A 22890-nucleotide genomic window follows, 5' to 3' on the forward strand; every position below is an offset into this window, starting at 1 on the left:
TATTTTCATGGTGGTTTAACTTAATAGGCTTTTAAATAGATTACCAACAATCTATGTCTTCTGAGGGCAACCAAATTATTAGGGGTCCTCTACCAGCTTCCTGGGCTTACCTAGAATAATAGCGACTTTGTTTCGAGTTGTGCAGCTCCTGCTTGGAGAGTTGTTCTACGCAAACAGCTGAAAAACATTACCAAAAGCAAAAGGGAGACAAAGAGCTGCTGTTAGAGGGAGGATGTATCTAATCGTAAAGTACACGACCTTATCACTCCATGCCATGCCTCTGTGATTCATCGCAGCCCAGCTCCTGAGCAAACCTTGCAGCCCTGCTGGGGCACTGCTGCTGCGGAGGACCTGAGGCAGGCAGCGGGCAGGCCAGGAGGACAAAGCAGGGAAAATGAGTGCAATGGGCCTTTCCTGAACCAGCCTCCAGCATTACCGCTACTACTGTGTCAGTTAAACCCCACTGCTGCACAAGAAGCTGATCTGGTTTGAAGTTTCCAAGCAAGGTGGTCTGACTGAAAGGCCTGCCATCAGATGCTCACAGAGACAGCGGTGTGACTGCAAAATGAGCTCATCGAAGGCAGTTTGGCTGTTAACTTATGAAAGCTGTCTGGTACGGCCCCAGTGACTGATGGTGACATCCCTGCTCCTGACTCGGGTGCTTGCCACCACCTCCAGGTGACCCCACAAGCACAGCAGTGACTTCCCAGCAGGCCTCTATTCATACTGGGGGAAGATTAGGTTTCAAAATAACAGAAATACAACGCTTTCTGCCCAGGGAGATGGTGGAGTCACCAACCCTGGAGGTGTTCAAGGAACGTTTAGACATTGTATTGTTCTTTAGTGAGAAATACAGATGTTTGGACCGGATGACCTTGTGGGTCTTTTCCAACCTTGGTGATTCTATGATTCTCAAATTGAACTTTATAACACGTACACAGAGGATGTTCCTTGAAACAGAAAATAACGCTAGCACAAATAAATAGCTGAGGGAAGGGTTTCTAGCCAAGTCTGTGGTGCTGGCCCGGAGAATGTGACAAACCAGCTTCCAGAACTGGAAGCAGCTCTCAATTAGGACACTAATTGAGACCCTAAGCTAACTGGCTTTCCCACCCACTTCAGCTGTCACTCTGGCAGCTTCGTACCTCTTGATACATGCACTCGTTAAGCACCTTGCTGCAGGCTCTGGCCTGGTATCTCTGTGCAGCATCATGAAACACCCAGACTTACCCAATGTTTGCTCTGGGATCATCTGCATTTTCTGATGTGGGATAAGAAGACTGCTAGCTGATTTAGCGGTTTAATTGTAGTTCCAGTCCTTGAATTACATTTACTTTACAGTATTTTTGATGTCATACTGACACACCTGGTGCCCTGTCTCTGAATGTATATCGCATGCTGAAAATTGCCGGGTGTACCAGAAGTACAAGATTGGGTCACTGTAAATATGGTAACAGCTGAGAGTATCCATAGCCTTAGGTAATCCCCTGGGAAATGGGGGTCTTTGTGATTTCTTCCCCCAAAACTAACAGCACAAAATCATCATGTTGCATTCTTCCTTGGAGACAGTTTCAGACCAACTCACAATCCTTCATACTTCAGTGCTAAATTACCGAGCAAGATATGCATATGTCATCACAGCTTCACTGTGGCACCAGTTTGCAATACTCGATAAGTATTTCTGCTTTTTGTTATGTACATCAGTATATTGCCTGATGCGTTTACAGTCTCTCTGCTCCCTTAACTTACTTACATTTATACAAACAAGATTAACGGATTCCATGTCATGTTTACAAGAATACGTGATAATGCACAAGTATGCAAGGAAATAATAAAACTGCCTCCATAGCTCTGCTTTGTTGCTCCTTTAATCTAAAGGCAACACAAATAAATGAAACATTAATGGGAACTACAAGTTGTAAAAAGCAGATCTTTATCTTCAGAGCAACAATGCTTTAGGATCCCCTGCAGGATATTTGTTCATTCTTTGCCTGTAAAGAATTTTACAGAGTTCCAAGCAACACTTTACCTACCTGCAGATTAAACCACACAAACTAGCAGATCCCATAACCAGCACGATGTTATTCTACTGTGTGCAGCATGTCTGGCTTCTGCCCGGCTGTCAGGAGGCACTGCCAGAAGCCACAGTGCCCACAAGACGCACTTCCACCCGCCCGCTGACCACAGCAGGCTGACTGCCATACCTGAGCCATCCACAGTGCGGGGGTGCCTCCTTTGGTCCAGGTGACAGCTCTCCTTGGCCAATGCTGCAGACTACAGACTGGCCCGCTCTCCTTTCCCCTAGGACAGCTGCAGGGCCATCAGCCCTTCACGGGGCCACGCTCCTGCAGGTAGCGGCAGCCAGGCAGGACTCCAGCACAGCTAGCAAACACAGGTTTCCAAAGCAGTGGCCCAATCTCTGGGCAGTGCCACCCCCACAGACACAAGCCCGGCCTCAGGGGAGAGCTCATTAGCGTGGGCACGGCGCCACGGGCTGCGGTTACACAAAGTCCGGTTGTGGAGATAAGAGAGCTATACATAGCTATACTAGGAACGCAATCACTGCTGCAAGAGCCCCAACATACCACCAGCTCCTTGGCCAATCAGCTGTAAAGCACAACTTTTAAAACATCATTTGCCAACAACCAGATCCCTATCCGGCAGTCTTACTGCATCTTCTCCAACCTCTGCTCTTAAGTGATGTTATGGTACCTGAATCCTCCTTCAGTGTCTCTGAAGATGTCTGCAGTACTTCTTGCACGCAGTGTGATCACAGAAGTAACTCCTTCCTTTCACAACACCCATTGCTTGCAAAGATGCACTGCAAGAAATGACCACTCTGCTGAGCCGCGCTCGAAATTTGCTGCGCAGTTTTGCAGCATTAGAATTAGCTCCCGTGCACAGAGGGAACAAAGATCAGTGTACACAGTACTCCAAATCCAAGTCTAATTACAATCATAAGATTTGCATAGCAAACAACAGTAATTTACCCCAAAGTAAAACGGTGCTGCTCCATTACTCTTGATCTGCTTTCATGTACAGGGACATCACATAAATATCTTGTTGAAACTTTCCCCCTTAGCATACGTTGCATTTGCATTATTTGAGTTTTGACTCTTCTTGTGTGAAAGTATGTCAGGCTTTCCTGCTCTGTCGTTTGTTCTGAAGCATCCATTGCTGGAAAAACTTGAAAAGCTTGTTCCAGAATATTATTTATTTGGCAAAAATTCAAAGTACTCAATTAGCAAACAATTAATCCCATGTTATTTTGCCATTACTGTGGGCCACTGCCACATATTTCTTCTGGACAAAATGTTTATGAAAGAAGTCTTACATGTCCTAAGTTTGATGATCAAAGTACATTCATTTACAAAGGAGCTGAAGCTCTGAAATGATTAAGAGTTCCTCCAATTTACATTAAAGTAGAACTCCACTTACAGGTACCAGAATTCAGAATATTTTAAAAATTCTTCTAATCTCTTTAACTTCTGATATTTTGCCACGCTACGTTTTCTACTGACTGACAGCCTTCATCTGTAATAACTACTCCTTAGTCCAGCGTGAAAATAGTTGAACTTCATTTTCTCTTATGTCTCTTCTATCTTGTTCAAGAACACCTTCCATTAAAAGAGAACTACCACTGCTTAGCTATGCACACAGAAAAAGAGGGGGAGGGGAGGGGAAAGTCAAGGCTGACCACAGTCAGGGCTGACTCTGTAATCCTAACTGCTCACCTGAGCAAAGACTGTAAAGTGGCATATTGACCCACACATGAATTTGTATTATTTGGGAAAAATCAGTGAAGGAGCAGTCCTGATCTTGGCAGGGATGAGCAGCACTGTGACTGTGAGTGCCTATGTGGGGCCCCTGCTCCTCTGGGAAGAGAACGATGGATGGGTGGTTTGCAGACATCCTGGCAATCATCCTTAACATTAAGCACATTTATAGTAACATGACCTCATTCTACTACAATGTAAAACCTAAAAACTGAGTTACTATATTTGGAAATAGAAATAAAACAGTACCGTGCCTTATTGCCATCCCATGCTTTTGGTCAGACTGGCAAATCAGGTCAGCTCCCTGGACCAGGACCAATGCTGCAGGCAAGCCCAGCCTTTAGGTAAGAACGTGTTCAGAGGAATGTTCTCATCACATCACTTCTTTCACCCATGAGAAGGAAACTAGCTTGTATGGAGTATCCACCCCAGATGGTACACCAGCAGTGGTAATCTGCCCAGGCATCCCCTTCTGTCCCACACAGCTGTTGTGGTGAAAGTAAGCCTTGAGAAGGGACCCAGAGAGGCTTACCTCTCATTTGACTGCAATGCAAAGCACACACATTTTCCCAACAAAGAGGAGTTCAAGCACGTAAACTCTTCAGAGCACCAAAACTATTTCTTACTCAAACAAATAGATGATAACAGTGACTATGATTCATTATTAGTTCCTAAAAGAGAGTAATCATGAAGACAGTCAAGTACTAATGGGAGGAGTAAGGTTTCTGTCTGGTGACTACCATTGGCACTGCCAGGAAGAACTTTGAAAGAGCCACAGAAAATGGCTCCTCCCACCAAACATGCAGGGCCTTCTGCCATGCTCCTTCCATCCCAGGAGCAAAATAAGCTGAGAGACTGTGGGCTGTAAAATTCAGTGAAGGGACTGCATACAGCAGCTTCTGCAGGGAATCAAGGACGTGCAGCAGGATACCTCTGCACTGCTGCACCTTACAGCCTTCCAAGCAAGGAGAAGTGAAAAAGTACCTTCACTATCTGAATGCATGAAAGGGAAGCATCTTACAGGGCTTTACCACAAACTTGAAGAATAAAAATAATTTAAAAAGAAAAAAAAAAAAAAAAGCAGGGAAAGCATGCGGGTGTATTTAGCGAGTTTAACTTCATGCTGCAGATGAACAAGTTCATCAAAGCTCTTGATAGGTTCATTCACCCAAAAATGACTTCAGATCAAGGCACTGATTGAAAGCTAAGATAAAAAAAGAAAAGAAAGCAATTTTTTTCTGGTTATTCTTGAGACTAAGATGGATGTGTCACATTTCTGGTACACCACACAGGGTTTTCGTTGCTATCAAAATCCATACACATAATGTACTGTTCAAATGAAGTCACTTCCTGTAGTTTACATGTAATAGCTTCTAATCAGTGCAAACAAAGCGACGACTTCTCACTGCTGAAAGCTGAACACATTTCAAACAATCAAATTGAAAAATGCAGTTTGATTTTTCAGGGTGCTTTTTTTTGTTTTGTTTTGTTTTGTTTTTCCTTAGATCCAAAAGCAGGTAAAGAGCCAAAGCTCCTACTGCCCATCTCCAGCTACAAGCCAACCACAGCTAGTCCTTGCTAGCACTGCTCAAACTGCTTCAGTCCTGCAGATAGCAGAAAGAAAACTCCACCATCCACACAGACACAGGTAGCCACTGAGAGAGCCATATCCAACCTGTCTGTGAGCACCCTACGGCTCCTGGGACACACTCTGGGCCAATATTCTGTATCCCCCTCCTGCAGCAGATGTTTTACTGTCCACAGCAGAAACTACTCTAATTGGGTTGAAGCATGTCTTTTTGGTGAAGATTTTGGCAGACCAGTTGATTTATTTTAATACAGATCTTTTAGCAGTTAATGATACTGTTGTAACTTACACATTTTCCTGACTGCACATCTGTATAAATACACATCTACCTGGATGTATGCGAGTACAAACACACACATCCATGTCAAGTATGTTAACGCGGCTGACAGTTTTATTCATGGCTGGTCAACACCAAGGTTTCAGCTCTGATAAATGAAGTACAGAGATTCTAATGACTAATGCTTCATCTTAATCAGTTGAAATATTTCCAACACTTGCAACACTCCCTTAAAAGGGAACCTTACAGTAGGTCTCTCCTTAGTGCAAAAACACGTTGTCAGTAAACTTTTAATTGAACTTGGTTGCTACTGGCCAGCAAGGTCAGACATCACACAGAGGAGACTGACAGATGGCCACAAAGCTGGCTCTCTCCAGGAAACCATCCTAAATTCTTGCTCTCGTTTTAGTCACACAACCTTCAGTGTGGACTCCCAGGAACTTTCTCAGCAAAGCCGCCAGAAACTGGAACATATCTCCAGCTGCTTTCTGCAGGTAGACATGCTTTGGAGAAGGAAATACAAACCTGCAGGACACAAAGAAGCTTGGCATGATAGAGAAGCTACACTCATCTTGAAGCTGCAGAGGCAGGAGTCTTAAGGACAGTTTAAGTTAATGAAGCAAGCCACTGATACTGGGAATAAAAGCACGGGACTCAGCTCTATAGAAAAGAGTCCATATGCTCAGCTCTTCTGATGTGTGAGTATTAGAAATAAAGGAAGGTGATGTGGAGAAGTGAATATATGGATACTAACTGTGCTGTTGCGACCTTGGAGGGCCAAAACTGAAATGATGCTCATCATCTGCACTACATTTCAGGGAAACTAAGTGTGAATAAAACTGAGAAATCAGTTAACTTTCTCATTCCAAACCTCCTACAGGCATTCCAATTCATGGAAAAGAACAAAACCATTAATTTTATTTTGAGCTCATGAATCCTAAAACCCATGTGTATTTACAATGAAGGAATACAGGCATCTTCTTTTAGAAGCACTGCTTTTCTAAACAGAGGGTCATTAACAGCTTAGCAGAACTGCTTTAGCACCTATCCTGCAACACCTGAAGAAGAAAGGCCACAGAGAACAATTTCTGTTACTTGCCATACTTGCCAGATTTCCAGAACGCACAGGATGCCTCACACCCAGCTTACCTGGGAATAAAACATGTAGGGGACTCTCATCCTCAGCTTTTATGATCCCATTAAATTATTTTCCTCTTTTAAGGCATCGCAAAACTACATGTGAGCACTGCAAAAAATGTGTGGGTTTAAAAAAGACTATGGATTTATTTTATTTTTCTGCAGAGAAAGCAATCTAAACTCAGACTATAATGCCTATCCAAAAAGCCCCATTTATCCTCCTGTTGACAGACGCCTTAGTTTGAGATTAAATAAAACCCAAAGACTCCATCTACAGTTGTTCCTGATGGATTCCTCGTTTCATTAAACTACTTCCAGAAGTCACAAAAATAAAAGCAATAGTCTGCTAGAATCCAATTCTACTAGAATTCTAATACTAGAATATAAGAAGCAACCTTACAAGGCAAAATTGCAAGCAATTTTGTTTTGTGTTTTCCAAGCTGAAACAGCAAGAGCAACGGTTGTCAGGGGAAATGCTCAATTCCTCAGATATGTATCTGTACAACCCTCATATTAATATCCATATTTACTTGGGGCTGCATATGGTCACATACTTCCCAATGTATTTAGTACACTTTCTTTTATCAGCCAGAATTCAATTATTTTATACACTTTGTACTTCGACATTGCTAACAGATCTCAGCAATATTTGTTTTTCACACGGATCCCCAGTTTTAGATGAGGCAAAGGTACAGCTGTCTTACCTGAACATCCTCTTGAAGTTCCCTGCACATCTCTGGCTGAACACCTTCCAGTCCAGCATGTTAAGATTCTCTGTTGCCTTATCAACCCATTAACAGAACACAAATACCACCTTCTCTGTCATACATGAATCATCTACTTCCCTTTCTTTACACTCACTAAAAGAGCTGTGATCAACCAAGCTTTCCAACCTATGACTGGTTTTATTTACAACATTAACAATTACCCAGAAATCAAAACCTTCACTGGCCAATATTTTCATAACACATCTAAGTTATGTTAATAAAGCAACCTACAAAATGTTTCTTTTCCAACTGAAATGTTGGCTTTAAATTAGCTTTAGCTCTAAACTTTAGTGCCTCCCAATGCCTATAAATACACTTACATGTAAAAAAATCCCTCCTGCTACATTTGTATAACAACAATGACAGTGCAGCTCACAAAAGTGAATATCAGCCTTCTTGAAATCAGTGTTTTTTATACTCTTTTCGAAATCATGAATACATTTTTTATTTTGCTTTTCCCTTGGAAAAAACTTGGAAATTTAAAGGCAGAACCCACAAGCAAAAAATACTGATTTTCTACAGTTAGGCTACATGCTTTTATCTCTGGGATCACAAAGTATTTATTCTAAAGAAAGTATGTTTGTACATGGAGCCTCAATGCTTCCAAGAAAAACAGATACGTTATCTGCAGCAGAGAAGAGCAAAATGAGACAAAACTTGTAAGACTGCTAGTTCAAAGGCACTCAAAGAAAAAGATTCCAGACGGAGGAACACAAACTACCCCAATAAACACAAAACCTCCCAAGCAATTCTACTGAAATTATGCGATTACTAAATAGTTTTCGTACAACTGCACAAACAGAAATACTTTGGATCCAGTTTGCAACACACACACACACACACAAATTCCTACTTCTCTGCAAGAACAAGATAGCACAATAGCTACTATTCCACCAGGAGCTTATCCTTATACTTGAGCAGACAAATGAGATGACATTACTGAACTATTTTCTTGCATTCAGAACTTGCCTTCACCTGAAAACTGTAGCTACATGAGCTCAGAAACTTTTCTGTCACTGAAGAAACTAATACAGAAACTCTGTGATCTGTTCTCCTGTTTTCAGTAGGAAATTTACATATGAATTACACCAAATTCCTTTGGGCCGATAAACCTCTGTACTTTCATGAAGAAAATATCACTTCCTTGTTATCGTCCTCCTCTTGCTATTCTTTGCTGTCATAGAAAAATCAACTCTACCTCTAAAATCAGCAAGCGTAAAGATAGATCCATTCCTTGCCTTTGAGTTTACTCACAGAAACAGAGGTTTGGGAATAAACACATTTCAAGAGATTTGAGGCTCCCATATTTTTTGCCAGACAGAGCCTCTGGTTATTCTGCTGCCATGTGCAAAAAGCACTAACACAGTGATCTGTACTGGTCAAGAAAACAACTAACTTTGAGGACCTGATCCTCAAAGATGTAAAGAGTGGTATATAATAGCCTATATAAAAGACCGATGTTAAGAGCCTGACGGGAAGATTCAGACGCCAAGTTATTTCCTAATACTATTCATATTCATTAATCATCGTTAATCAAAGAATAAGGGAACATACGCAGAAGCTAAAAACAGCACAAGACGAAGGTGTTTCCCGTGGCACAACACAATGCAAACATTGTTTTTGCACTCAAGAATACAAATGCAAACATTTCATAACCGTACTATGCGTAGGAATTCAAAACAAACCTTACCTTATTTTAAATTGCACTTTTATTAAGAAGTCACACTATACTAGCGCAAGGTGGCAGGAAACGTGCCATCTTCCTTCAGCAGAGTTTTCCAAATGCCCCTGCGTTCAACTAAGTCTAGATCTGTTCTGTTTTGTTTTCACAAGAGGACCCATTCAGCACCATGTGCTCCTTTTCAGCTGTCAATAAACAGAGGGAGTGAATTCCCCAGAGCTTCACAAAGCTAGTTAGGCATAGCCATTCATTTCTTCAGGAAAACAGGGCATTGATTTCAGCAAATTCCCAGGGAGCAGCTACAACAAAGGGATCAAAGACCCACCTCCTTTCCTGCACGGCTCTCAGAGGAGCAGCGACAGGTTTCCTGAAGACAGGGCTGGAGCCCCAGCGACCACCGTGTGCTTCATTCACACTCATCGCCTTCTTACACTCCCAGGACAGCCCCAGTGCAGACCGTGACAAACCCCTACATTCAGGCAGCATAATGTACTGCACGCTAGTTCATCCAAGGATAAAAAGGAAAACAAGCTCCAAGGGAAGTGTGCAGCTTCCCTGACCGGTTGAGCCTCAATAGCTGCAGACATTTTATAAACTCTCCTATTTTTCGCCCTTAGCTTCTCCACCTAAAACAGAGAAACACAGCTACCTCCAGTTCATCGTAATGAACCTTCACTGGGATGCTGGCTTTTTTGGATTACTTCCACAGGCTCGAAGACATAGCTACTGGAATTCGAGGTCTGGCCTCAGAAGCCCCTGCATTGTGTAGCCATGACATTTTCTTTGTGTAATTTGCCCCAGAATGCAGTTTTTTTTTTTTTTTTTTTGTTTTTTTGTTTTTTTTTTTTTTTGTGTTTTTTTTTTTTTTTTTTTTTTTTTTTTTTTTTCCCTAGGAATCTAAGGGGGTTTGTTCTGCTTTGGTTAGATTCTGTATTTTTAATTATATATGTACTCTTTGTTAATGTGACCTGGAACAAGATTGCTAATCCTAGGCTTTGACCTTGTACTGAACCAAGCATTAGTGGCAGACGATGCTGTGGTTAAGCTTAGGGTTGGGGTGTTAAGGCTTCATGGCTGCTGCTACCAGCAGTGCCACAGACAACTTGGTGCTGAGACAACTTGGCATGTGGTCCACATGACTAAACACCTCATCTTCACCCAGGACGTTGTCAAGCTATATTGTTAATACTTCCAGAACAGTACATTCATCTGCTTTTCCGGGCAGCCTATTTCAAGGCATAATCGATCCCATTACAAAGACATGTTTTTTCTAATATTCAAAGGCATTTCCCTGGAAGCAGACCATGGCCGTTGCTTCTTGCCTCATCATGATGCATCCTTGTGGAGAGAGCGCTTCCACTTTCTTCTTCATAACCACCATTTTTGTACTGGAAGGCAATATCAGCTCTTCCTGAGCCTTACCTTCTCCTGGCTAAGCACAGTCAACACCTTCAACCTCCCCTCACACTGTTAAATTCCTTAACCCGGTGATCATTAGGGAAAGCATGACTGATTCTGAGACAGCTGAAGAGTGAGAAAGGAAACTGCTAGATTAGCTAAAATGGATGAACCATCTTAAATGACTGAGCAGAGTCAAGAAGTCTGAAGTGACTCACACCAGAACTAATGTGCAGACACCCAACTCTTTCTATTTTTTCAATAATGCACTCTTGACGGCAGTTCTGCCTGTTGTATATGAAACAGTCACCCATACGACATTCCTCATGGATCTTTTAGAGTTCTTTCTGTATCTAAACAGAACTCAAGCGTGATGCACAACTGCCAGCTGGCAGATGAAGTTCAAAAATATCACTTTCTGAAATAGCTTGAAGTAAACATATCGCCTCCACAAATAGCTGTTATTTACCAGTCAGCTGCTACTGCTTTTTTAATTATTAACTGATTACAGTTATCGACAAAAATACATTTTTTTCCTTGTTCTTTATTAGGAGGGACTGAAGACTGACAAAATGGGCTCCCAAAATGGCAGTTGAGGCATTGGAAGGACTGCAGAATAAAGTATTTAAATCGGAGCAATAGACATAGAAAATACACTTAATGCTGCAGATAGCATAGGCTGCAGTGACAGGAGAACGAGTATTAGGCAGAACCAAGAAGGAGTTTTTACTGAAGATATGACAGCAAAGTATATGAAAAGAACAATGGATAACTGAGATGAGGAGACTTACATGTGATCTGGATAATGATGTCTTCAAAACACAAGAGTTAAACTGACAAAGTGATTAAACACCCCGAGCATATCTCTTGGTAGTAATCTGGACTAGTATTTGTGCCAAACAGAGATGAAACATTTTAAACAGAATTGTGATTTTTAAAGCCTCAGTGAATCAGTTTGTTCTTACGCAGGGGCCAGATTTTTACAATTTTACTCATATTAAGTCATGCCTTACTCCAAGAATAATCCCATTGATTATAATGGTAATATTGTTCCACAGATGTCTCAGAAGAAACGCAAACGTAAAAGCAGACTTTATACTTAAGATAAAAGACATCAATCATGAGCACATCTGGGAATTTGATAAAAACATACGGTGCAAAAAAATCACTGTGAGATGACAGAAATGTACTTACATAGCAGGTCTGCGGACATGTTTACAGATCAGTCATAGGAAACCTACATAAAATAAATGAAAAAGAAGGATCAGTTTTCTGAAGTAGCGCTGTTCCTGTTTAAAATTCATGCTAGTTACCATGCACATCTTTTTGTCCGGTTCTCTAAGAAACAGGGAGAACATATCTAGGGAAATCTAAATAGAAAAAAATTCCATTAGCAAAGGAAAAGAGTGAATCCATCTATTATTAACTCCTTAATATATGAGTTCATTTCATAAACAGTTTGAACTGACAACATTAAAGTAATGCATGTTAATTAAATTGGAACAATTTGCTATACCCCGCTTCTTCATTAATATGTATTATAAGAACAGAATTTTCAGGCATTGTGTATTTTACCCCACTGCATGCCATTTTGTGTTTAAGCCTGCTGCTTCTGGTATTCATCTTAAGTATCCTCACAGCAAAGTCAAAGGGAATATTAACTACACGCAGGATAAGGCACTTTGTTTGCACTCTTGAAAGACTTCTGCAGAGTTTTAGTTTCCCGCTGAACTCTGCTCATTCTGTTCCTTTCCCATTCACCCACTGTTTTTTTTCTTGAAATATTACTATGATCAGAGATTTTATACTAAGAGCAGAGCCTGCCTTTGAAGTAGTTGTCTCAGCAGTGTCTACCATTGTGGAATCTCAATGTGTGGATATGGCTGCTTGAAGCAACATAAATAATAAGGCAGGCAATAAAAAGGGGGTGCACAAGCAACAGTAAGAAATCACATCAGCATATGCCATTTTGCCATATCCAAATTTTGGGTAGGGACTGAAGGTACATGTATATGATTCAGGGTGAAAACTTCCCACTGGTAAAGACAATGCTATTTTGCTGCTGACAGAAATGGCTCAAAGGTACAATAATTGCTAGTCATACACTTCCAAATTAATTGGATTTGGTTGGGAGAACCAAGAGGAGCCTGGAAGAAGACAACAGAAGAAAAACAAACTACAGAGAATGAGAACTGAGCAGGAAACAGACTCGTGTGGAATACAGAAGTGGTAGGTAAGACAGGAAAAATGTAGAGCATAGCGAGGAAAAGAGGAGCTAGCGGCCCACTAAGGACAACATGCCAAGAAAGAAGCCAGGTGTATTCATCAACAGGACTTTGCCAGGTGTATTCATCAACAGGATGAAGAAGCTGCTGTCCAACTATCTGCTGCAACTCAGGAGCATGCTGTAGCAATGTTTTCAAGCCTGGGAAGATAAAAATCCACTCTGATGAACAGCACGTATATTGCTACCTGACCTTGAGGACATACCACTTGTCCCTGGATAGACAAGAAGCCACAATGAGCATTACCCCATCATTTACTCAATGATGTGTGTACAGATCACGGCTACTGAGCAACAGAATAATTATGCTGATGACATTATCAAGTTAACAATTGATAAATTCACATATTCTTGTTTGTAAGTGAATACAGACCCAGTCCTAAGTTCATGACAAAGTTAGTGAGGCAGAGCTACTATCTTACCACGCATCTCATCACAACATAATCAAACTCCCATGGATTTAAATTGTCAATTCTAGCATAAAAGGTAACATGTAGGAAAGCACAGTTTTTAGATGTTCCACTCTGAAACTGGCAGAGTTCTGACTTTGAAATATACAGAGCTGCCTGGTCTTTGCTTCCCACATACTTAGTCAAGCCTTTCAAGCACATGCTGCCTTCACCAAATAGATGACAAATACATGTCTTGCTCTTTAAAGAGGACAGGGGTGAAAGTTAGCTGATGGGTATACTGAGTCTTTATTCTCAAAAGTTCTAATTTTCAGTGTCGAACCAAGATTACTCCCACTTATGGCATGCATATATTCCCTAACATCGAGAAGATAATACTGAGAGAGAACAGTTCATTAGAGACCTTCAGCAGGGAAGTCGCTACAAGGAAAGATGCTTGAGTTGCTCACACATAAGCATCCAGTGCCCTCTGAGATGCCCTAGGATATCTGAAGCACCCACATGAGGCTGGTAGACATAATGATGGGTGCACAGGAAAATGAGCCCGTCCTGGACAGGCAGGAGGGCAGGATTACCCAGGGCATCTCAGATAACACTAGCAGCTTATGTTTAAGCAAATGAATCAAGTCCTACAGTATTGCCGTTTCTCATTTTACAAGAAGCCAGGTAGAAAACTGGCAGCCAAACTGCCAGTGCATCCTTTATGTCTGAGATCAAGGGAACTGAGGACAACGTATGAAACAGAAGTGCCAACGCATCAACTTTTCTTCTGTAACTTCTACCTTCTGCCAAAACAGCTGTCTCTGGTGAATACACAGTTTAGCATGAACTGTCTACATGCAGTCCCACTCTAAGACAAAAGAGTGAGACAGAAGCAGTGAAGAAGCCTGGATGCTAGAGAGACACGAACAAGCCCTCTTTCCCAGATGCAAGCAGTCGTGCTGAGAGCAGGGTTTCTAAGCAGCAAGTTTCCTGATTTCTACTAACCATAAAATACTTGAACTCTGCAAGTAACTTTGCAGTTGGACTCAATTCTGGCTAAGGGCAAGGCACTTGTCTATGATATTAATTTCTGTGAATGTAGGCCTTGCAGAGGGAACAGTAGACTTTAATGGCTTCCACATGTGACTGTACTCTCCCATCCCTTTTGCCCATGCTGACAGGGCTGCCTACTACTGCATTCTACCAGGCAGGAATCAGTCTGCAGCTCATGGGATGATTACATTGCTATCCACTTGCTGCCCCTCACAATATTAGAGATGCTTACCAGGACAAGCAAGTGACTTTGTACTCTACTCCTAAGAACCCACATAGGATGAACTCAAAGGTACGAGACTGTTGCAGAAGATTCAGCCCAGACACCAGGGCACTATGAAGAAGATAACCATAAGTTACCATGGAATGTTTCTCCAAAAGCCCTCAAAGCTTCATAAACTTTTTCCTTTTTCCCCCACACACAGTCCTCTGATGAAGCATTAGTGGCAGTAAAATATCTGAGTGCCCAAGTCCTGCTTTTGGTGAGCACACAGTTTGCAGACCAAGAGCAAACAACTCCGTTAGGGCATCCCAGTTGCAAAAACACAAGCCACTCGCTGAGCAACAGAGCAGTGGGTGCACCAACACAAGGAACTGCTGCTCTTCTCGCAGTCAGTCATGTTATCTTTGACAGGGTGAAGTTAAGTACAGCAAGGAGTATTTGCAGAAGCAAGGGAGTGTAAGCAGAACTAAAAGCTCCTTCACAAGCTGAGCCAGACCTTTCCTGCACTTACCCTCAACACAGACTCACAACCTCCCCTCCTAGCCACAGAAAGGCACCATCTCTCCAGCTTCAGGGTCAGCCCTTTGGTATATGAAGGTACCTCTTGCACACAGCACTGCCCCTCCATCAAGAAGACGAAAACACACACAGAATGGCACATGTAGAGTCACAGAAACCACTTCTGCTGTGCCAGCTAGGCACAGTGCCTGGTGTTTTCTGGCCATGTTGGCCACTTGTCAATCTAAACTTAGGTGGTTGGCCTCTGGCCATGCTGGCCACAGTTTAACATTCCCGTTGGCCAATCTTCTGTGGTTTTACTACTTGTAAACCACATCAGCCTTTACACAAAGCACTGCAGGTGTATCAGCCAAACATGCCATGCTGCTCACAAAGCCAAAAGTTGTTTGTGGTTGCTTTCAGATACTGACATGTTTCATCAGTGAAAGGGCAGAAAAGGACAAGGAACAGAGTGGGGAATGTTTCCCATACAAGGAAACTGCAGCCCTTACAATTAATTTGAGACAAACTCTTCCAGGGTTCTTGTGTTCTTTCATTATCAGGAAATTTATGTGCTTATCCTAAGTAGGAACTGAAGGTATGATAGTTAACAGTGTTTACATAGGGCAAAGCATGGGTTACAGGCTTACTGGATGAAAAGGAGTTCAGTGCCTTGCGGTGGCAAACAGCATTTATGCACTGATAAAAGAAGTGAGGATGGGTTCTGTGCTGCCTATGGAGGAGAACAGCCTGTGAAGTATGATTGCGTATGAGCCAGGCAGGAGCAGTTGCAATGGGAACAGCTGTCATATTAACACATGCTATGGGTGATACCCTTGCGTTTTCATCGTGATCCTGCATCATCTGCCAATGACAAGAGAACATGCAGTCTGCAAGAGATAATAACCATGTCATGCAAAAAGACCTGGATGATGACTTTTGGACTATAATCAGAAGTAATGATTTGACATCATATGGCTCAAAAATGCACCTCAGCATCATGCCACATGCCAGAGAGATGCATTAGTTTATCAGTTGCTGTCTCTTCTCTTGATACCATGAAGCCATCTCTCCACTTCCTCACGCAGATGAAAAGGGGACACTGCTGTTCTTCAGATACTCCGAAGAATGTGCAGTACAACCTGTTACAGACCCACAATAGTCTCAAGTAAAGACTTATTCTTATCTAAGCATCTTTTATCACACTATAACTGAGTAAAGGTAAAATGCAAGTAAATGCATTTTTTCAAGACATCTAAGCTAAGTTACACAGTTGCAGATGTCTCTAAAATACACATGCACAGACGTGACAGGAAAACCACACTTAACCTACTTATATCAAGATTAAATTGGGAAGGACTTTTTCTTCCCCCCCAATAGAAACTGGTTGCCCAGGCTTAACTTTCAGTGTACCTTATGCCTCAGGTTGCATTCATTAGAAGAAAACACCTAATGCACATACTATAAACAAGTAAACACATTCCAACTCTAGAAATCTATCTCATGGGTACTGCAGAAATTCTTCATATGGAAGTCTTATTTGTGAATATAAATAATAATGAAAATCAGGAGCTCCATAGGCAGCATCTGTCTTTTACAAAGAACTAAGCAGAGGTAGAATGAACCATGAGCCTTAAGAAGACAGTGGGCAAACAGTTATGCGCTCAAGGATATGGCTTCTTTAATGACAAGCAACCAGAAGCACTGTCAATGTCCAGTGATTTCATGAGACTGAACATGCTATTGACTTCGGTAACTTTTTGATCAGTTAGCTGTTATTTGCAAAAGTTACAGTGTGTCAAATTTCAACAGAATACATTTAAAAACTCTCGCCTTTCCACTCCTTGCACCCACCAATTGATATTCCAACCTGGTTGTGATGACATTAAGATGCAGCACCATCAAATGTGGTCCACATATCAGCCAAATCTACTCAAGTCTATTTTCAGCTTAAGAAAAATATATTAAAAAAATCAGAACTTTCATTAAAAGCAAATCCATTTTATATCCAGTGACTCGAAACCAGAAATACAAAGATCCAAAAATTCCAATCCTTGTTCCTTAGCAAGCTTTTCCTGTTCTGATACACGGCACTGTCTCTTATCATTTTCCAAACCTTCTATCACTTGATGTTGGTCTACTTTGGTCAGCAAAAGATATACAGCAGACAATCAAGCAAGTATGGGTCTTTACTTAGTATTTTTAAATAGAGATAGCAACAAAAGATGCAAAAGCATTATACCAAATGGTATCTTGCGCTAGTCTTCCATACTGAGGGCTTCTGTGTCATTTGGCTTCGCAAAGTCCTCAGCTTTTTGACCATGATCCAGAAAAGGATTTCTGCATTTCCCATGTCTAACTGCCACTGACTTACTGGGAACTGTCTGTATATGGGAAGATAAACCTACACTTCTGCTTCTGTATTTTGCTGGGTCAAGATCAAGGCACCAATTATCTTTCTAGAGGCTTGTTTTGTTCTGAGAATCAGTTTTAAAAGCTAAAAAAGCCTTTAAAGTGTGAGCTTTAAAAAGCCCCAAGACCCAGGAACATTCCTAAAATAATTTGCATTCCACAGCAGAGGGCAGAAACATTTCCATTTCAATGAGTCTGTGGAGAGGATTCTGGTCTCCTAGCTGAAACTCAGGACCGAGCTGGCACAAAACAAACACAAAACCCACTTGTATGAAGTCATGTGAAAAAGCACTTTTCCTGTGAGACACTCATTCACAACACATTGGCTAAAATATTCTCATCATTTTCAACTCAAATTCCAATCTTCCCTCTAGGAATAGGCACTCACTTCTGGGCAGGGCAGCAACTGACAGATGGGCAGATTGATAGGGAGGTTTCCTTGTCTGCATTTTCTTTGGGGAGCCTACCTTAAGGAGCCAGTTCCTGGAAATTAAAAGAACTTTTACGAAAGCCTTGCCTTTAACATTATCTCCTTTCACAATCTCACTATTAACACACCAGAATCTGCCAGCTTTCCAAAAACAATGAAGGAAATCTACCAGCATACCAACAAGACAGTGGGCCCACATGCTCCCACCTACTGCCACAATCACACCTATGACCAGAACAGGCAGATACGTATTTAATAAACTTCAGGAAATCATAAAAACAGATTTGCCATCAGGACGTTAACATTTTGAATATCTTGCCTTGATGATGCTGATTCAAAAACTCCCAGTTTCAGACACAAACTTTGCACAACATGATCCAGATGCACCCTCTGTTTCAGTGTTGCTACCGAGTTATGTAAATACTAATGTTCAATTTTTCTGACCAAATATCACTTCCTGAGTCTTGCTTTTACTTTTAAATAGCTTTAAACTTCAGTGTGGGGAAAGCATCGTTGCATCCAAAAACTACCACAAGTTTTCACTTGAAAAAGGAATTCAGGTAAAGAATACTGGTGTTTTTGTACTATTATTACTGGTAAAGTACTTTAATTTTAGAGGTTCTGTTTTCATAGTATGCTTGGAATGCCCGTGGTGCACAACTATAAAGAAATTCAAATCTTCCAAATACTGAATATATAACTAACAAAAGTCGTATGTTCCCAAATATTATTTACCTGTTTCCTTCCTTTTTCCTCTGATTATAAAACCAAATGACAATTCCAGAAATCAGCAAGCTATGACTCACAGATCACCGCTGAATAAATGCAGATACAGATTCAAATTCAATTCAGTGAATCACTATTCACTGTCAGTATAATAACCTACCACTCAGGTACAGGAAAAGAGAAAGAGCTGGTCCCCACTGTCAGCTAAAGATGAGTTGAAGCTCTTGTTTTCCCAGGCTGATAGCATGTAGCACAGTTATAATTAGATTTCTTCTTCCAGGGGCCTGTATTGGAAGCCTTCTTACTAACTGTACAGTACACAAAACCCCTTGGGGGTCCTATGCCACTTCTTACATGTGACTCAAGTAATCCAAAAATAAAAGTAAAGAAGTGGCATTAAATGCATAATGTGTGCTTATTTAAAATTCCAGCCTTGTGGCTTCATCCTGTACAGCAACGTAGTCCTGGTCTTTTCTCTGGCAAGACTGAAACTTAAATAAATGCAAGGCAATTGGCTCTTTTCTATGCAAGCTTATTTTTTCAGTGCTGGAACTAGGAAATCAGAATAATAAGGCCAATGCTGAAGAACTCCGCGGTGGCTGGTGAAGGATAATTTCATAGCTGCTACCTCCACTAGACGAAGACAACACTTAAAAATAAGTGACCATCAATTCCCATATCATTACTAAATTACTACATGAAATCTGGTGCACCATGGATAAATACTAAGTACAGGAACACGCTATTTCTTCAGTTAAAAGTTACCCGATATAAAAAAAGCTTGTAACAATAAACAAAAAAAAATCCCGTGATCTCTATCTAACCTTTCCTTAGAAGTTCACCAATGGGTCACTTGCTGTTATTTCTTCACTCAGTTGCATGACCTCTTCAACTCCAACTTTGACATCTAAAACATTTATTCAGTATGGTCCAGTGAGTTAACAAAAACCCAAATCCACTTGACATCTGCACCTCAAGTTATCAAAAGATCATTTCAGTGATTTACAAAACCTGTATCAACATAATCTGCAAGATTTCATACAGGACGTAAGTCTGCAGGTGGATGAACTCAGGGTTATCTGAAAGTGCCCAATTCCCAGTACTTAAATAGCTTTGAAATGTACTTTACTCATTGCATCATGACACTGCAGTCTCCAACTTCACTACGGTGTTTAAGAAAAAACAACAAAACACAGGGAGAATCGCTATGATTCAAGAGTCATTGCTCTGCTGGGACAAACTGAAAGCCCAGTTCTTCACAATGATCTTGATTACGGTATCCTGCAAACCCCCTGCATTCACATTTTGAAGATCATCCTTGTCAAAATAGACGATTTGAAAATGACTATTGCAATTTTGGATTCTGAAACCCAAATAACATGACTAGAAGCATGACAGCAATGTCAGCGCCCGAACAGGTCCACGTTTTTTGCTAATAGCTTGGAATTTAGAAAAACCCATTATAATTTTAAAAATCAAGGCAAATTAGCGGAATAATCAATGCAAAATGACTTATAAAGACAATTCAGAAGCTTACACAGCCTAAAGAATCACTCTACTTAACATGAAAAAAAGCTTTTAAGTAATATATCCTGCTTATATTTTCTACAGATAAAAAATGCATTCTTCACTGTCCTCAAATCCTTTGTGGTCTGTTCTACTGATGAGCACAAAATATTTGAAATAACTTCATTTTTACACTTTATTTTAGGATGTTGATAGTCATTTTTGTCATGTTCTATTTTAAAATTCCTTAAATTTTTAATAAAATTTATTTAAAATGGTAATAAATGATGTTATGTAAATATGTTATGGGTGCTGAGGCCTGCAGAGACCACAGTGTTCTGTGATTTAGGCTTTAATGCTGACAAATCAAGTTCTAAGCTCAACGTACAGAAGAAAAATGAGTTAGTCTTCTCTTTTACTGTGGAGTAAGACAAAGAGTGGAAATCAGTTTATTCACTTGTTTATCCTTCTTTCCTTCCCTGTCTGTATCTCTGGTTCAGTCAGGTCAGTGTATCTTCATTTTTGACAACAAACACATTAAAACTAGGCTACATTTTTATTAATCAAAAAGCTCCACAGATTGTAGCAGATTCAGCAGAAAAAATCTGTAGAGTAAACTCATGCACTAAAAGAGAGATGATTCTATCACTCACTCGCACTAGGACTATTTCAGAGCGAAGAACAGCATGTAAACGTGCACAGGTCAAGTAAAGATGATTTCCAAGCGTGAAAATTATTCTTGTCACTGGCAGCTGTTGCATGAGAATAAGGTCCAGAAGCCTGGCTGGGCACAAACAGCGATAAGAATATCATTAAGATCCATCTGCAACCTCCAGAATACTGAAAATTCCTCTGCAATCTTTTGTTCTAAACAAAAGTTAAAGTCCAAGTGAAGAGTTTCTAAAACAGGAGAGCCACTATAGCAGTGGAAAGCGTTTCACCACTGTCCCACCCCCAACTGAGCTGACAGAGGCAAAAGCAGAGAACGCTTCTCAGAGCCACAGAACACTGCATTCTACAGACTTTATAGTAACAGCATGCTAGCTTTGCCTGCTTGTTTACTTGTGTTGTGAACAGTGACAGGTCCATAAAAACAAACGAGTCGTGAACCAGACAGAATATTTCCAGTAAAACTAATTTTGCCTGAACGTACTCAGCTGCCGAAACCAAAACATTCTGCAGAACTGTATCAGTTTCACTGACTCTGTGTATCAGCACTACAGGCTGTGTCATGCTTTGCTGAAATTCTTAGCTTCATTGTCCTTCACTTGGGAGAGGACAGCCCCCAGAGACTGGAAATCCTCACCTGACACTGTTTTTCCTAACTCCATCAGCACCCGCCCCCGAGGGCCGCGGGAGAACAGCGATCTCTTGTCAGCGCTTGGCACCACCAGAATGAGAAGGCCCGTCCTGACTGCCAGGTCTGCGAGAAGCAAGTGATGCATTCACTCTGGATACATCGTGTACTAGCTGTAAAATTTCTCCTCCATGGAAAGCGTTCTGAAAGAACCGTGGGGAGGAGTGGTTTTATTTGAGTGCACTTGGATTCACGCTGGCCTGCAACCCTCAGCTTTTCCCGGATGAGCACTGGGCATACAAAGAGGTAGTGTTTCAATGGGCAAATCACCTGCTGCCGCTCCACTGTGAGAGGTATTAAGTCACCTGTTTAATTAGTATGGGTGATTGCTGATATTTCTAAGAGCAGTTGAAGCAGAAAAGGGCTTATGCTGGTTCTTCTCAGCTTGATTTAATTGCTTAGAAATGTTAGTAATCTTGGAAGGGGTTCAATGCATTCTCTTCACTCAACAACGCAGGTGAGCCATGACTACCACAAAGACAGAGAGAAAATACTGAAGGCCAGAAAGCATCCTACACTGCCTGTGCAGAGTTTGTAACACTAAAAAGGTCTCCGGAGACCTCTTGGCACAGTAGGCTGAGCTAATAGCTAAAACTTACCGAAAACTAAGTTCTATTTGAACTTCCTATGCTAAAAAAACAAATCTGTTCTTCCGTCTAAGAGTTTCTCTTTTGTTTCCTCAGCCTCATTTCAGTTATGCTTTTAGAAACTCTTTTACCTAATACTTTCCAGCATGTCACTCTCTTTCCTTTGCCTACTGTCTGTTTCCACACCTTTGTTCATCATCACTGTCCTCTGATTGAATGCAGCCTCAAGCACAAAAAAGGTGCAGAGATGGCTTTGGAGGTGATTCCACCTGACACTGAACACACAGTCTCCTCTTGGAAGACAAAACTACAGAGTAACTTAGCTGTGTTTAGCTGGTCCTTCAATCGTTTATTATTCCAGGACAATATAATGCTTAGATACTTGACATCCTCCTTGGGGGTCGATCTGTCAAGGCACTGGCAAAACACAATTCTAGTGCTTTATAAATCACTTGCTTATTGCTAAGCCTTACAGCACATTTTAATCTTTTAAAAAGCTCTATTAGTTCTGAAGTTATTTATTCCTGTAGGATAGGACGGGACAGGCCAAACAAGTGTCACAGATCACATACAGCTGCAGTGATTGAAATAACATTCTGGCTAAACTAAGTCGGCACAGTTGCTGTGCCAGTTAATGAACCAAAAACACATGTGGGACTTGCACTGTTGCAGTTCCCTCTAAAGCATGTCCACCATGCAACTGTATAGGACATCCTTGCTCATTCCTCAGCAGTCCCTCAGCACCATTCATAGCAACAGGAACCGGGAAACAAGAGACAGAGTGGAGGAGCAAATACT

At 41.2% G+C, this 22890-nt stretch overlaps 1 protein-coding gene across 8 annotated transcripts in view; it reads right to left on the minus strand.

Moving 5' to 3' along the window:
- Nucleotides 1-22890, minus strand: part of PLAGL1 (PLAG1 like zinc finger 1) — a 42871-nt gene that overhangs the window by 12358 nt on the left and 7623 nt on the right. For 4 of the 8 annotated variants that reach the window (XM_072330868.1, XM_072330866.1, XM_072330865.1 and 1 more), the window contains one exon: nucleotides 11819-11861. The exons of 1 other annotated variant lie outside the window; for it this stretch is intronic. In XM_072330868.1, coding sequence (XP_072186969.1) covers nucleotides 11819-11837 — 19 coding nt within the window. In that variant the 5' untranslated portion in view covers nucleotides 11838-11861. Of the gene's footprint in view, nucleotides 1-11818; nucleotides 11862-16065; nucleotides 16217-20801; nucleotides 21022-21454; nucleotides 21527-22890 lie in introns of those variants that run through there. 3 more of the 8 variants (XM_072330869.1, XM_072330871.1, XM_072330870.1) reach the window with 3 other exon arrangements.

The sequence above is a fragment of the Excalfactoria chinensis genome, chromosome 3, assembly GCF_039878825.1.
Source record: "Excalfactoria chinensis isolate bCotChi1 chromosome 3, bCotChi1.hap2, whole genome shotgun sequence".
NCBI lineage: Eukaryota > Metazoa > Chordata > Aves > Galliformes > Phasianidae > Excalfactoria > Excalfactoria chinensis.